This window comes from Coloeus monedula (genome assembly GCF_965178545.1).
Source record: "Coloeus monedula genome assembly, chromosome: 2".
NCBI lineage: Eukaryota > Metazoa > Chordata > Aves > Passeriformes > Corvidae > Coloeus > Coloeus monedula.
The window spans coordinates 66,079,563-66,094,722 of NC_138782.1; the positions used below are offsets into that span (position 1 = coordinate 66,079,563).

Here is a 15,160-nt window from a genome sequence, read left to right on the forward strand (position 1 = left end):
CTAGACTTATTACTTCTTCTACCACTTGCCACTTCAGAAAATGCATCATTTTGGGTCTATTCCTGTGCTCACTTATTTAGCTAGTCTGGTCTGGTGCATGTTCTCACTCTGTGAATTACGTCAGGCACTACTTCGAGAATTAGTGCTCAAGTTCAATATCTGTAGGAAGAGAGGGAAGGCAGGGAAGGAAAATACTCAGGAATACACAGTGTTGGGCAGGGTGAATAAGTACAGCATGGGGAAAGCCGTAAAAGTATCCCTCCTACAATTTTAAGTGGCAAATTGCAGCTGTTCTCTGACAAGACAGTGGAATACCTTCATGTCCTGTACCAGCAACTCACAAAGAGAATTGCAGACTGCATTTCTGCTCCTCTCCTGGTGATTTGCAACAAAAAACTCCCACTTATCATGTTTTTTTTAGTAGCCTGTATAAACATTTAGGCTGGATTCTGTGCACATACAAATTTTACGCTGGCAGGGCTCTGTGAGATATTTGCTTCCCAACATGAGTTGTAACTAGAAGCAGAATCAGTCCCTTAGCCTTTATGACATGTTTATTCTGCCTAAACCATCTCCCATTACAAGCAATGCAGAGACTTTAATTGAAAACCTTGGGTTAGTATGGCATGTGTCTTATGATTGGGACATTTCTGTCTGCTGATAAATAGAGGAATATTGTCTTTCCTTGCACATGCAGAGATGCAGTTACAGAAATGCACCCATATGCCTGGTCAAACCCCAGGAACATTAGCAGCAGTGCTGCTGCCTTGTCACAGCAGCAAGGAAGGACTCTTTTTCACTGGCACCACCAATTTTCCCTACCCAGAGCACAACCTATGGAGCAATGCCTTCCTTCCAAGTGGCTAAGTAAAATTCCCAGCCTAGTGATACAGGTCATTTGAAAAGCAAGGAAAGTTTCAGAACCAAAAAGGGAAGGGTCCATATAACTTTCTGGTACAGTTTTAAACACGCTGAGCTCATCAGAAAGAAAAGAGGGTCCCCTACCAGGCTTCTCAGGCAATTTTTTTTGTTATTTTTTAATTCAGCATTTGGTTTGACCTGCATAAAAATAATTGTTTTGTTTTCCATGACCAAACAGATTATAAGAACAGCGGGAGAAGAGATGGAGTTTTCAAACAAACCAAAGGACTCCACGTGGAGTCAACTTCTATCTGAGGTTATCAGCATGCATTTCACCTATATTTTAAGACAATTTCAAAGTGAAAATAATTTAATTCTTGCTTGTGTTGATGTGAATTTTTGTGTATGTGTGTGAATGTGTATATACAGACATAGATATTAATGTGTAGGGGAGAAGGAAAAAATCACAATGCATGAGCATGAGTTTTTCCAATTCTAGGACAACAGCTGTAGGGTCAGGAGGTTCCAAGGAATTAACTATATAACCCAGAGAAAGTTTATGTAGGAGTCAAGGAATATGAGATGGAAGATTCTACTTCTGAATAAACTCTCTTATATGCAGTACTGCAATTTCTGTGACTGATCTCTTTTGAACAAGATGTGTCCAAGGTCTCTGCATACTTCCAGATGAAAAACACAGGCCCTTTTTCCTTTTCCCAGAAGTAACCACAGCCAGTCATGGAACCAGACTAGAAGGCTCAAACAGCAAGTTCCATAGATGAATAACTTACTTTTCAAGAAATTATGCAAGGTTTCAGAAAGGAATATGGATTGACTTTCATAATGGTTGGTGTTCTTTTAGTGGTAGCTATGGTTAGAATCCTCCTCTCTCACATAATCAAGGAAGCATGGAAATACAAGAGAAGGCTGCTCTTTTGATTAATCTATTTTATCTGGATTCAGATGTGATTTATCCTGAGGGAGAAATGAACTTCTCTGCTCACTGAGTAGCTGGAAATGATATGATTTCACAAAGAGGCTATTAGCACCCTGTCCTTATCTTGAAAGGGTACAGTTCACAGTTTCCTTTGTGGCCAGCCAGATCCTGGCAACGAGTAGTAAGATCCCCCCACGCTGGTCACTCCCCACCCAGTGCTTCTAATCTCCATAAAGCTTGGGAAGACTTGTGGTTATCAGAGTATCCAGGTACAATATGTAGATACCTTATAAATGAAAGCCTATTTGAAACTTCCTCCATGATTTTTACCTTTTATAGAGAGATTGAGACCACACAGCCATAATATATGTCACCACTTGTTAGATTATTTGCTCAGATATACTTAACTCGGAGGTAGTAATGTGACAGCTTGCTTGTTCTAAGACATATTTTAGAAAGAAGCTGGGGCTTTAGAGCAGGAGTAGTATCTTAGTTAATCACTCAGATGAAAGAACATGGTATCCAGTCATGGAAGAGAATAAGCACTTTCAAATCATGTTGATTTTGTAGGTTTTTAGCAGAAACAAATTATGCAAATGGAGAAAAAACCCAACAATTTTATCCATAATCTGTCTAGGGGAACTTGTTTTTATGTTTACCTGTTCCTCAAAATGACTTTGGTCTATTCTTCAGAAATAATGTATGACCTAAGCAGCCATGAAGATGTCCTTTTGCTGACATTCACTCGAAATTGAATCCCACTGACAGATTTTCACACCTCTGAAACTTCCCCTCAATTAGTAGCTTAAAAAGCACATTTAAATAGTTTCATTCCTGAAGTCGGGGCCTTGGTCTGAAAAATACTTGTCTAGGACATAGCACAAGTTATAAATTCTACACGCTCATACAGAATTCTACTTTCCCTTTTAATACTCCCTCAACTCTGAAACTTGTCAATTGCCTAACTCTTCATAAAACATAAACACAAGAGACAAATGTGTGATTTCATTTTGGACTGCAAAACAGAAACTGTTGTGGGTTGGTTTTTTTGGGTTTTTTTGCAAAACACAAAATCATGTCATTATTTGCCTTCCAGGCCTTCAGGATCTTGTCTGTTAGACATCTGCGGCCAGCGTGCCCAGCTCAAGGAGGTCTCATCTCAGCTGATTATTTTTAGTTCTGTGTTATACTAAAACTTTCTGGAATCTTCATCCATCCCCATGTGTTGGCGAAATATTTGCACTTAACATCTTCTGACTCCCATGTTGAATCAATAGCCTTTGCTCCCACTTTTGTATTTTGGAGGGCTAGTTCTTCACTCGGCAGTAACATCAAGTAAAATAACACCAGCAACTCATTATTCAGTGGCATAGAAAAAAGTGAAATTAATTATGAATATTCTAGGAAAAGGAAATAAGTTTATGAAACACTTGCTGATTACACTGGTTTGTGTAATCTTCATGAATAAGCAATGCAATAATGCTGGGCAAGTGTGCGTGGGAGGCACACTCTGGAGAAACTGGCTGTTTTCCTCTCTCTGACCAGTTAAGCTGTTATGATAAAAAGTGTCGTTGCTAAAGAAACCTGGAATAAATCCTGTTGGGAGTATTGCATGTGCTGATAACATACATCAACTCTGTAAACATATTAAAGTGTCAGGCTTTAGTAGCTCTGGTTCATGTGGATGTTCATAAAAGTTTTTCAAAAAATGCAATGGAAATCTCGTTCCACCAGCTGGTTGCTCCTACGATCCTGGTTCACGTGAGAACCTTGTCTTCCTTCCCCTTGAAACAGAGCCTTACTCTGTAGGGAAGCTGAGTTAAAATATCTCAAGCCCTACCTCTGCTGTAACTATCACCAGGGAAGCCGTGTAGGCAGGGAGTTATTTGGGAAGAAGTGGGGTGGATGAGCTGGTGCTTGATAAAGGATTTCTGATGTTCGGAACATCCCTGCTTTGTGTCATGATGTCCTCCATTGACACCTCCATCAAAGAACAGCTGGCAGCTCTCAGCAAGATATTTCAGTTGCCTTTTAATAGGTGAGAAGAGTTGGGTGCCTACAAAAGGGACAAAACCCAGTCCCCACGCTGAACAAAGGAGTCTCAACCTAGTCTGAAGAGATGAGGTCAGAAACTATCAAGTCCTGGATGTCCAAGGCATTTAGGTGCCCTGGCACTACTACACAGCACTGCAAACCAGTATGTTCTTCAACAAAAGAAAGGAGAACTCGCTCTTTTCTTTCGAAACACACCAAGAAGGGAGCGGCAGCCTTGTTGCCTCTTAATGTATCCAAAAACTTAGCTGCTAAAATATTTGGCCAGGAACTGAAAAATTAAGCTAAATTAATTCTTCCATATAGCACGACTCTAGCCTATCTGTGTTGATATGCTCTAATAAACTGAGGTTTCTTCACCTGGATTTGCATGTAATCTCGGGTGGTTGCTCCCAGCAATTTTAGTTTGCACAGGAAAGGCAAGGGCTTGAGGGCTGGGTACGGTGCAGGAACGCATGTGACTGTATTCCAATGTCAGTAAGCAATCATCTGCAATATTGTGTGCTCCGTGTGGAGGAACTTTGCATTGATATACTTATTATTTGTCACAATTTATTCATTGCATTTTTTTTACACAGGGTTTCTTCAAGAGAGAATCTCAGTCTCTGCATGGAGGGACCTGAGCTCAGATAGATGCTCAATGCCAGTAAGATGAAACATCATGTTAGAAATGACAAAGTATCTGAGAAATGTCCATGTGTCAAGGGTGAGGTGGAAATTAAGCATCATTGAAGGTGAGGGACTCATATTTAAATCCTGTCCCAGACACACCTTAGGCACCTCATGTCCTGTTCTTGGAAGTGAGCCTGTGTTTGCCCTTGCACTTTACAGGAAGCCACAGGAATCACACATCGTTACTATCCCAACATCTATCAATGACCTCCTGTTTCATTTTACAGTGCCCCAAAATCTTCTTTACCCTGCAGAAAATATCAAAAGTCTGAAATCCCATCTAGGACCTTGCAATTTTAAACACAAAACCTGTCAGGATGTAAAATTGAAGCTTGAAAGGATAAAGTTTATAGCAGCACTACCAGAACTTGGTGTAAACCTGTGGTTTGGGGTTTTACTTTTATTTAGAAGTATTACTATAAGCATTCCTTTATGTTGCTCCCCCTAATTATTCTGGTGTGTGGAGCCAAAATACCAGTGCAAGGCTGGGGTGCTGCTTGGAGCTGGCAGGAGCTCGGTGCCCCTGCCACAACCAAAGGCTCTCTGAGTTCAGCTCTGGTCCCCATAGATGAGTTCTTGCCTAGGAGCACTGGAGCAAGATGTGTTTTGTGGCTCCTTTGCTTCAGTGGCTGCTATGTTTGATCGCAGGAGTAACTAACACTAACATTTTAAAATGCAAGGTCGATAGCTCATAATCGAGAAATTGAAACACACAAAAAAGTTTATTAGTCAGCTGTCGTACAACTGTAGTACAATCGTTCCTTCTCAAGTAGCATTGCTCATCGCACTGCTCGGAACTAGCAACAAAAACAAGGTTAAAGTACTCATTAATAAAATCTGTTAGATTTTATTATGACAAAGCATCTAATTGTAATCATTCTGCTGTCACCAAAAACTCAGTTATTCAATTATTTATAAAAAAGTTGTAGCTCTCGTCTTTTTTTTTTTTTTTTTTTTTTGACAGCCATAGCAGGTTTTGCATGAATAAATGTTCTCTGAGTACTTTTTTCTGAAGCATTGTTTGTGGTAATAGCAGACAGACAGACTTTTGTATAAAAATGTACATGGTTTCAGCTGCCTTTTGTCATCTGATAAGATTGCTTTGTTCAGAATTATTTTGGCAAAAAAATTAGCAAAGTGATTTTGAGTAGTTCAGACTCCAAAATTAGAAGTGAGACAAAAATATTATTTTTTATTAGCTTTTATATCTCCTCCACCAAGCTTTCACAACTTTTAATTTAATTTCAAGCAACAGGGACAATCTACTGCAGGGGAAAAATCATTCTTAAGAACATTCATAGTTTTAATGGAGAAGTGTAGCTAGTAGTGACTGTCTGTAAATGATTGGCTATGAAATGACAGACAGCTTGTTAATGTTAGCGATAAAGTGCAGTGCTCAAGCCAGCACACTTGCTTTGCAGACCAGAAAGTAAAATGAGCATGCTAAGCAAGAGAAACAATGAGCAAGTCTGATTTTTGAGTTCTAGCTCAGATTTTATCAGATATAACTTCCATTGTCTCCAGTGAAAAATTTATTGCAAGAAGAAACAGCAGAATGGGGATTGGCAAAGGCTTGATACACTAAGGGCAAAGCTCAAAAGAAGAAATTAGTCTCGGTTAACTTGTTTGGCTTCAGTAGGCTCAATAGGTGGAAGTAGTAAAGTAGTTGTACTTTTCATATGATTAAGAAAGAGATTGCCTCCCAAGCAGGTAATATATCATAGTTTTGAAAGGTACAAGGCATTGTTTTATCCTCTTTAGGGGCTGTACATATTTGAATCATGCAATTTTACAAGTATTTTAATGCAGCATTTCTTCCAAACTCAAAAAGCTCACTCCAGCTCCAGCCAAGTCCATAGTACCTTCTCCACTGAAAGCAAAGTAGGCAGGTTCAAGCTCTAAAACCATCTCACTAATAATAGTAGTATTTTATTCTGTCTGCAGAGACAAATAGGACTTTTAATGTATTTTCAGGTGTACCATCCTACATCAATGTCTTTGAGAAGTTGTGGTAATACATGTTTTTAAAGTCTAACATGAATTTTATATAGTATAAGAAATGTCTTCAGTAGGTGATAGAAAAAGAAATTGAAATTATCACCCTTTCAGATGTCAGGTATGAAATGGGAACTGGTCAGTAAAGCCCTTTAGTCTCCTGGGATAACAACACTTACCATTCCACATATGCTGGTATGATCAGGTACAGATTTACATACACATAGAGTTATTTAAAAAAATAACAACACAAGCAGTCTATCCCTATCACGCTTCTAAATCTTTCAGCGATGGGTAATGATTTTCTGATATTTAATTTTTTAGATATCACTACAATGAGACATGTTCACAGCTTACGACAACACGATGGAACAGCTTCTGCTTCTGAGGACTACAATAGGAATTTTACTGTCTATTTTTAAATGAACAGATTCTCACCCAAAAATGAGAGATACAGCGTCATTGCAAAAAAAAAGACCCTCTTGTCACCAGCTAAATATTTACCCACAACAATGCTAATATGAAGACATCACAGAAAAAAATTATCAGCAGCATTCAAACACTTTGAAAGAGAACTAACAGTAATTCAGTCCTGCCCAAGGGGGGGCTGCTTGATGGCTGCTTGCTTGGCTAACTTCTGCTTTAAACTGTTGCACTGAGATACAAAATTATTTATATTTTTAGAAATTGGTAACAACATCTATATTACGTACCAACTCTGTAGTACTGCCATCTGTGACATGCCAACCCTAAACATACATATATATATATATATATATATATATATATATAGGTGGTGAACTGTTAAAAGTATTGCTTCTAAAATGAAGTGTTATTTTAACTAATAATGTAATTCTTCTTTTCTTGCTGACATTCTACCTCAATGTGAATTACACCCTGAACAAGAGTATAAAAAGACTGAAGATATAATTTCACCAGTTGGTGTTTTGTCAGTATTTTCCTGATTTGTTTTAATTTATGTAGCTATGTTTACAAATGGGCTGTTACACACCTCCCTAATTTTGAGTTTGTAAGTAGCTGAATGCAAACCAGGTCAGAAATGCAGAGTGTTTGCAGACTGGAGCCCTCCACTACTAATTGTGACCAGAATCACATTCTGGAAGACCTGTAGTCCCGCATCAGCAGAGGACTGGACAGAAGAGCAATGGAAGGGAGACAGGAAGGGAAGGGAAGGAAGGAAGGAAAGGAAGGAAAGGAGGAAGGGAAGGAAGGGAAGGAAGGGAAGGAAGGGAAGGAAGGGAAGGAAGGGAAGGAAGGGAAGGAAGGGAAGGAAGGGAAGGAAGGGAAGGAAGGGAAGGAAAGGAAGGAAGGAAGGAAGGAAGGAAGGAAGGAAGGAAGGAAGGAAGGAAGGAAGGAAGGAAGGAAGGAAGGAAGGAAGGAAGGAAGGAAGGAAGGAAGGAAGGAAGGAAGGAAGGAAGGAAGGAAGGAAGGAAGGAAGGAAGGAAGGAAGGAAGGAAGGAAGGAAGGAATTCGGAAGGAAGGAATTCGGAAGGAAGGAAGGAAGGAAGGAAGGAAGGAAGGCCGGGTAGCCTGAACAGGAGAAAATTTGAAAATTTTATGGGCTACCAATAATCATGGGAGCTCTACATCCAAACTGCACTTCCACAAAGTCATACAGGTTATTTTTGTCACAAATGTAGGAGTGAAGTAGAAATACAGAATTTTCTATCACCTTGCTTATTCTAGATTTCCAAATTTAGTCCATGGCTCGCTGCTAGTCCACAGGGTCATGGCAAATGGTATGCCAGGCATCTACAGAACCCCAGCAAATAATATTTCATTTCTGTCCATTAGAAGGTCAGTAAGAGATGTACATAACTGTCAGTACTAAGTTTTGGGAGTTGGTAGTGGCCTGCAGAGCCAAAATATTTTGGAACTATTGACTTAATCCTCTTTTTTTCTAAGCAAACTGCAATCACTGGCCAATACATAGAAATTCTTACTTATTGGTATGATAGTCTATATTCAGCTGCATATTACTCTGTCTTGTAAGACTCAAACAAGCAACTTCGTTAATCTTAATTGCTCTTATCAGAATAAAACCCCAAATTTCTCTGCTAACAGTATGTTTGCCTTCAAACTTTTATTGATTGTGTTCCGTGTCTAATTCTGGACCCGAACATCAGTCTGCACTTTGTTGTTGACTTCAGAGGAGTTTTATCTCTCCACAGCCAACTATATCTTTACTACTGATCATGGGACAGAAATTTAGGATTCTTCAACTAAAAACTTCAGTAGGAGTTTGGAGAGCAAAAGGATTGCAAACTAAATGATCCTCATAGAAAAGATTACTTTGGCAATTGGTACAAAATAAGTAATGCTTCAGGACCATATCCTTCTGATGGGGTAATTTAACAAGCGAACTTCAATTTATACCAGCTGAGAGTCTGGCATGGCATATTCTGAATTAGTCAATTCAGATTATGTAGTCTCTTTATGTTTAAATATGTAAGTCTACAATATAATACATGGAATGGAGGACTCTGACAGTAAACAAAATGAAGTAACATGGACTCACTGACTTCTTGATGGGAAGTTATTTGTACTATATTTAAAAATAAGCAGTTTAAAGAGAAATTTAAAAACACTTCCCTAGAAATGTGCCTATGATTTATGATTAAAGGAGACTATCTGAGCAAAAGAAACAGAAATCCAGGGAAAGTCTTGCACATAGTAGATGAATTTGACAGGTGTCTTCTTTATCTGCACACTGTAATTTATTTCAAGATGCACTCTTTACTAACAGCGATTCATAGGTTTTTAAAGCCAAAGTGATTAGTGCAAGTGACCGTAACCACTTTTATAATAACTTTCATAAACACTCACTCTCTAATTTTTTGCTTCAAGCCAAGTAACCACTGTTTATGCCAAATCATGTTTTACAACCAGCTGGATTTGAAGACCTCGGCCAGTAGACGATGTATAGCACGTCCAGGTGAGGTGTTCTGAAAGGCTTTTTGACTTCACTGCCAAAATAACAAGCCAGATTTCCATTCTGACTCTCTAGCTGTGATTTTCCACACACTTGTTCTGCTGTGAATTTATCTTAACTCTTGCATTTTAACCATAAAACTTTGAGCAAGTGCTCGATACCTTCTCCACGGTGTACCAACCAGCTAAATATTCGCGGCCAACACTTCCGCCTCTATTTCCCGAAAGTTACCCTGCTCTGCCGGTTGTCTGAGGACGACCGAGGTGGGACGGCCTTCGCCTGGAGAGTACACCGCGTCTGTCCCGACGCTTCCAGCGCTGAGCGGCCGGGGGCAGGAGGCAGACCTGCCTTCTCCCGCCCAAAGTGGGGCAGCTCCCGGGCCGGGCCGGGCCGAGCCGAGCCGAGCCGTGCGACGCGAGCTGAGCACCTGCAGCCGCGGGCTGCCCGCCGCGGCACGGGACAGCAGAGGTCGCCGCCGGCCCGGCGCTGGCCCGGCGCGCCGCGCACCAGGTGCCGGAGCAAGTCCGGGCGGAGGGGGCCCCGCTCCGCGACCCTCGCCCCGCGGGCGTTCCTGCCCCCCGAGCCCTGCCGTGCCCCCAGCCCGGGGCTGAACCTCTGCCGCGCCCGTCGGGGCACCGCTAGGGCTGGGGGTGGGGGGCGGCCGCAGCTTGCGGGCCCGCGGTTGCCAGGGGTTAAAGGAGCGGGTGGGAAGTGATGGAGGCTGCGGAGCCCTCCCTTGCCAAGGATAATAAATCGGATGCCCTGACATGTTTTACTTAGCCCTTAGTGCTCCCTCGCTGCGAGGCCGTGGGGATCGGAGGGCTGGAGCCCCGGTCTCTCTCGTCCTCAGCTCCGCTTTAGGGGCACTTTAGGTGAATCGAACCTTGTTTGCAGGAGGCAAACCATACAAAGGAGGCTTTCAAGGGCCAGCAGTGCCAAGCAGGGCAAGGGAGCGAAGGCTGAGCAGGAGAAAATTAAAATAATACTACCTCCCCTCCCTGAGGAAGTAACTCAGTTACTTCTTGCTGATTAAACGCAGGCTGCTGTGTTTTATGACATTTCCTCGGTGTCTGCAGCTGTCAGGGAGAGCGGACAGGCACGAGCAGCCCCTCCGCGGTAGGTGCGCAGAAAATGCCTCCTCCTCAGAAACAGCGGCGGGTCCGATGCAGGCGGGGTGGCGAGGCCGGGTCGGGGGCGCGTCCCGGCGGCCCCTGCTGCCTCATCCCGCCTCATCCACGGCTCCCTGCGGCAGGGTCACGGCAGAGCTCCGACCGGCGGCACTGCCGGGGGTGTCACCGCGGATTCGAGCCCACGCCGCACCCTGACGCCGGAGCAAGAGCCCGCCTGCCCGTGGCAGCGCCCCACGACCTGGACAGCGACTTTCCAAGGGGGCGACTCGCTGCTGCTTCCCTGTTCTTTCCTTCCCGATAACGGGGGGCTCTCTCTTCCTCTGGGCGACAGCTCCCAGGGAGCTTCTGCCAGCACCCTGGGTACTGCCCCTCGCACCCAGGCCCCCGCCTGCCTCCTGCCTCTGCCCCGAATCCAGGCGGAGATGGACAGGGGCCGGTTAAATCAGAAGGGAAGAACTCGCATCATCCCATGGGATTAAAATTTTAAAAATTTAAAAATTCAGGAGCCACAGTCCCAGGACAGTGGTGATGGGTGACTAGTGGCGAGCGGAGGCTAAAAGCCAACGGGCCAGACAGAGCCGCGACACCCCAGCCTCCCTCCGCATCGCCGGGCGCCAGGCTTAACCTAGAGCGATAATCTGTACTGCCCGTTCTTGGGAAGGGGGCTCCTTGACCGGGATGAAGAAAAGCATTTAGGGCATACCCGCAAAAAGTTACCTGTCGTGTCTTCTCCCTTTCCCTTCAGAAAGAGGAAAGACCTAAGAAAGGACGTTCCCTTTTACCAGACATTAAAATGTAAAGCACCAGACGCAGGTCTTCTCAGAGCCCGCGCTGCTCATCCCGGTGAGGTGAGAAAGAAGAGCAGAGATAGGTCAAAAATCGCCTTCATCCCTCCAACTGAATGAAACTGCCTGCAAATCTGCTCAGCCGCGCCGCTGACGCGGGATTTAGTTCCCAGCGCACTCGCCTGGGCACCGGGGACACGGAACCCCCCGGACAGGTGAACAGCACAACGAGAGGAAGCAGAAGTTACCAAAGTATAAATCTCTTCGCACTTACTTCTTCCCTGTCGCCGTACCCTGGAGGCGTGCTGGCTGCCAATGTATTCCATAAAGTTCAAAGTGATGAAAAACCAAGAAATCAGTCGCAATTGCATAGTAACCCTTTGAGAGTTCGACTTCTCCTTTTCGTCCTTTTTTTCTTTCCTTAAAAAAAGAAATAATAAACCGGGGTGGTAGGCGGCAAGGGATGAACACAGCAGCAGAAATACCTGCACTGAGATCCAAAGCTGGGCTTGGCCGGCTTGATGGCTTTTGCCTTTTTTTTCCTTTTTTTTTTTTCCTTCCTTTTTTTTTTTTTTTTTTTTTTTCCCTTCCCCTTCGCTTTTCCTATTGCACTTTCCAGCAGTCTGCCCCGCTACCTGCCGCAAACCTCAGAGGGGAGTCAGCAGCGGAGAGGAGCCGAGCAGCCGCCGCCGGGGTCCATGCCGGGCCGGTGGCCGGCAGCATGTTGTGAGGGTGCCGGGGTGCGTGCGGCTGTGCGCGCCCGTGTGTGCGCCGGGCGGGCGAGGTGCCGACAGGACGGATGGATGGATGGCGGTGGGAGAGGAGTGTGCGAGGGCGGGAGCGGCGGGGGGGCAGAGGGAGGACCCAGCCCCGCCGCCGCCGCTCCGGAGCAGCCGCGCTCTGCGCCGCGGGCACCGCCAGCCGCCGGGCGCAGGTGGGCCGGGCCCCCCCGGTTCTCCCGCCCGCCGACCAGGAGCCCCCGGGCTTCATGCGGGAGCTGCTCCTGAGCGGTGCCCCGGGGGAGAGGCCCCGGGGCGGGGCGGGCCGGGAGGAGGCGAGCCCCAGCGCCCCGGCACGGCGGGGGGAGGCTCCCCGCGCCCGGCCGAGCCCCCTCGGGGCATCGACGCCCGAGCATCCTCCGGCAGCGGGGCCCGAGGGCGGCGGGGCTCTGCAGCCTCGCTGGCAGCCCCCCACCCCCGCCCCCGAAAGTCTCCGCTCGCCTCCCCTCCGCCGCCGGCCTTCCCGGGGTCTCCGCGGAGCTGCCGCTGCCCCCGGCACCCCGGCCCCTCCGTGGGGAGGGACGCCCCCCACTCGCCGGGGGGACGGGGCGGGGTGCTCAGCCCCTTCCCTGCGGAGGGGAACGCAGCGCGGGGCTCTCTCTTCTCCGAATTTGCCCCTTACATCCTGGCTCGTAGTGGACATGGGGAGATGCGAGTGGGGCTGTGAGGGGTCTCCAGCCTCTCGGGATTTTCTCCCCTGTGACCTTTCACCACTGGACAGGGGTTTTTCGGGATGGCTTCTCCGGCGGGACGGGACAGAGCAAACTCTCGTGTCCTGCCGGGGCCGGAGACCGTACCCACAGCCGGCTGGCGGCAGGCGAGACACGGGGCTGGCTCCGGGCTGGGGTCGAGCGGAGCCGTGAGCCCGGGGGTGAGCACAGCAGCCTCTCGCCCGTGCCGCCGGGACCCTCAGCAGAGCGCCGGCAGCAAGGGCACAGCTCTGCTGCACCTCGGCAAAGCGAGGCCGCCTGTTTGACAGAAGGGTATCACGTTTCTTTTCTTCGGCAAGGGTTTCCTTTTGGGGTGAAGGGGAAGGCTACAAAGGGAGTGGTGAGGTTGATTCGAGGTAAAACTGGGGAATTCACTGAGCCCTTTCTTGCTTGCCTTCTTATCTCAGTGCCTATCGCAGGGATGAGAGAGCGAGCCGTGTAAACCGGCGCTGATCGCATCAAGAACCTCAATGGTGTGAGGCGAGGCCACTCTTATTTGTAACTGTTTTCCCCACTCTCTCCCCCCTCTGTCCCTCTCAGAGCTGTTAAATATCGGTACCATAAAATGTGGGGGATTTAAAGGTCTGTGGGAGGCTCCTTTTGAAAAGGACTCTGGGGAAAGTCTTTCTAATCCAGGATACTTGAGCCGGACGGGGTGGGATTGCCAGAGAGGCATAAAATAAAAATCATTCAGCAGACAAAACTAGGGGCTACCCTGACATGTAGAAAGTGCATTTGTCTCGATGTTTTATTTTGTTGGAGATTGAAACTTCTTGTGTGCTAGTGTGTGTGTATAAATATCTGAGCAAGCCAGGCGAGTGGCATAAATAAACAAGGCTGTGGAGAAAGGATGGGACATGTATGTGAGCCAACCTGCAGCTAGCCAGCCAACTCACTTGAGCAGCATAAGCACCAGTGGGCAGAGAAAGCATGTCAAAAAATAAACGCTCCGCGAGAAACATAAGGAAAACATTAAACAAATGGGGAGTGCACTCCCTCTCCTTGCCCTGACAAAGCACGACCGAGAATCTCTGCTCACTGTCTCTCCAGCCTCTTCACTTCCCTGTGTCCCTGCTACAGCAGAGGCGCGTGGGGCAGATGTGTTGGGAGACAGTCCTGGAGGCTGCACGGGTCACCCAAGAGCCTCAGCAAAACCGACTTGTGGAGTGTGCGCCAACCGAGGGCCAAGCAGTAAGGGCAGGGTATGCATGAGTGACCAGCAGCGGGGGGGAGAGGTGGTTTATTTGCTGTGGAAGAGGGGCAGAGACATAGACTGAGGAGAAAACAAAAGCTGTGCCTTGACTCAAGACGGGATCCAAAAAGCAGCAGGGTGAGAGGATGCCAGGAGCCTGGTTGCCCCCACAAACCAGCCCCATTAGGGGGGAAGGAAACCACCCAACAACAATAACAAACTGAACCCATAAACAGTTACTGCCATTCTGCGATAAAAGGGGAAGATTTATGTTGTTGAAATGTGTGGAAGGAGCTTGTTCCAGAGCAAAACTCTGGCGTGCAATTCTCTGTTTATGTCGCTCATCCCGATGGATGAGATATCAGTGGCAAAGTTCAGGCTGACATCAGCCCTGGGGAGGCAGAGCCAGTGACCGAGCTGGGCTGTGCAGGGCTGCACAACTGTGCCTGGGCCTGTGGTCGGTGGACAATCGGTTTTGGGGGGATCCAGCGTGCAAAAAGCCTCCCCTCACCAGGCCGGGAGACGTGAGGAGCCAGCAGCAGCACACACTGTGGAGGGAGTTGGACGTAGTGTTTCGTTGCAAGCGAAACAGATGAATCGGAAACAGTTCCCAGGGTGGTTTTATGCCCCTCTCTGTTTTGGGGTTTATTAAAGAGGGTGGGGAGGGAAAGAATGGCTGATGGTATGTGTGTTGCCAGAAAGTCAAATATGTCTGTTTTACTGAGCTGCAATGAAGCCAGCAACAGGAGTCTGTAAAATCAGCTAGGTATTGTTTTGCTGGGGGGGGGGGGGGGGGGGGGTGGTGTTTGGCTTTTTTCTGTTTCTTTTTTTTTTTTTTTTAAGGAGAGTAATCCTTTAGTCAAAGAGTAATAGTGTGTGGTGTTTTCACTATTGCAATTCCTGCCCAGCAGTTTCTCTGTGCAAACTCCCACAGCCAGAAAATGTTGATTTCAGTTTTCCAAGTAGCTAATACATTGTATTAGAAAAGAAGCTGGCCTCAGGATCCTCAGATTATATCCCAAATAAAATATTAATATTCGATTAATAGCTGATATTGTGCTTGCTTAAAATGGCACTCTAGTCATAAAAACTAG

General features: G+C 46.3%; 1 protein-coding gene across 1 annotated transcript in view; it reads right to left on the reverse strand.

Annotated features, from left to right (window-relative positions):
• The window catches only part of RSPO3 (R-spondin 3), a gene marked incomplete at its 5' end in the record, with an annotated part of 60,446 nt that extends 48,690 nt beyond the window's left edge, over positions 1 to 11,756 (reverse strand). The window contains one exon of the mRNA XM_082303053.1: positions 11,660 to 11,756. Within this exon, the coding sequence (XP_082159179.1) occupies positions 11,660 to 11,756 (97 nt within the window). The remainder of the gene's footprint in view (positions 1 to 11,659) is intronic.
• Between the last annotated feature and the right edge of the window lie 3,404 nt (positions 11,757 to 15,160).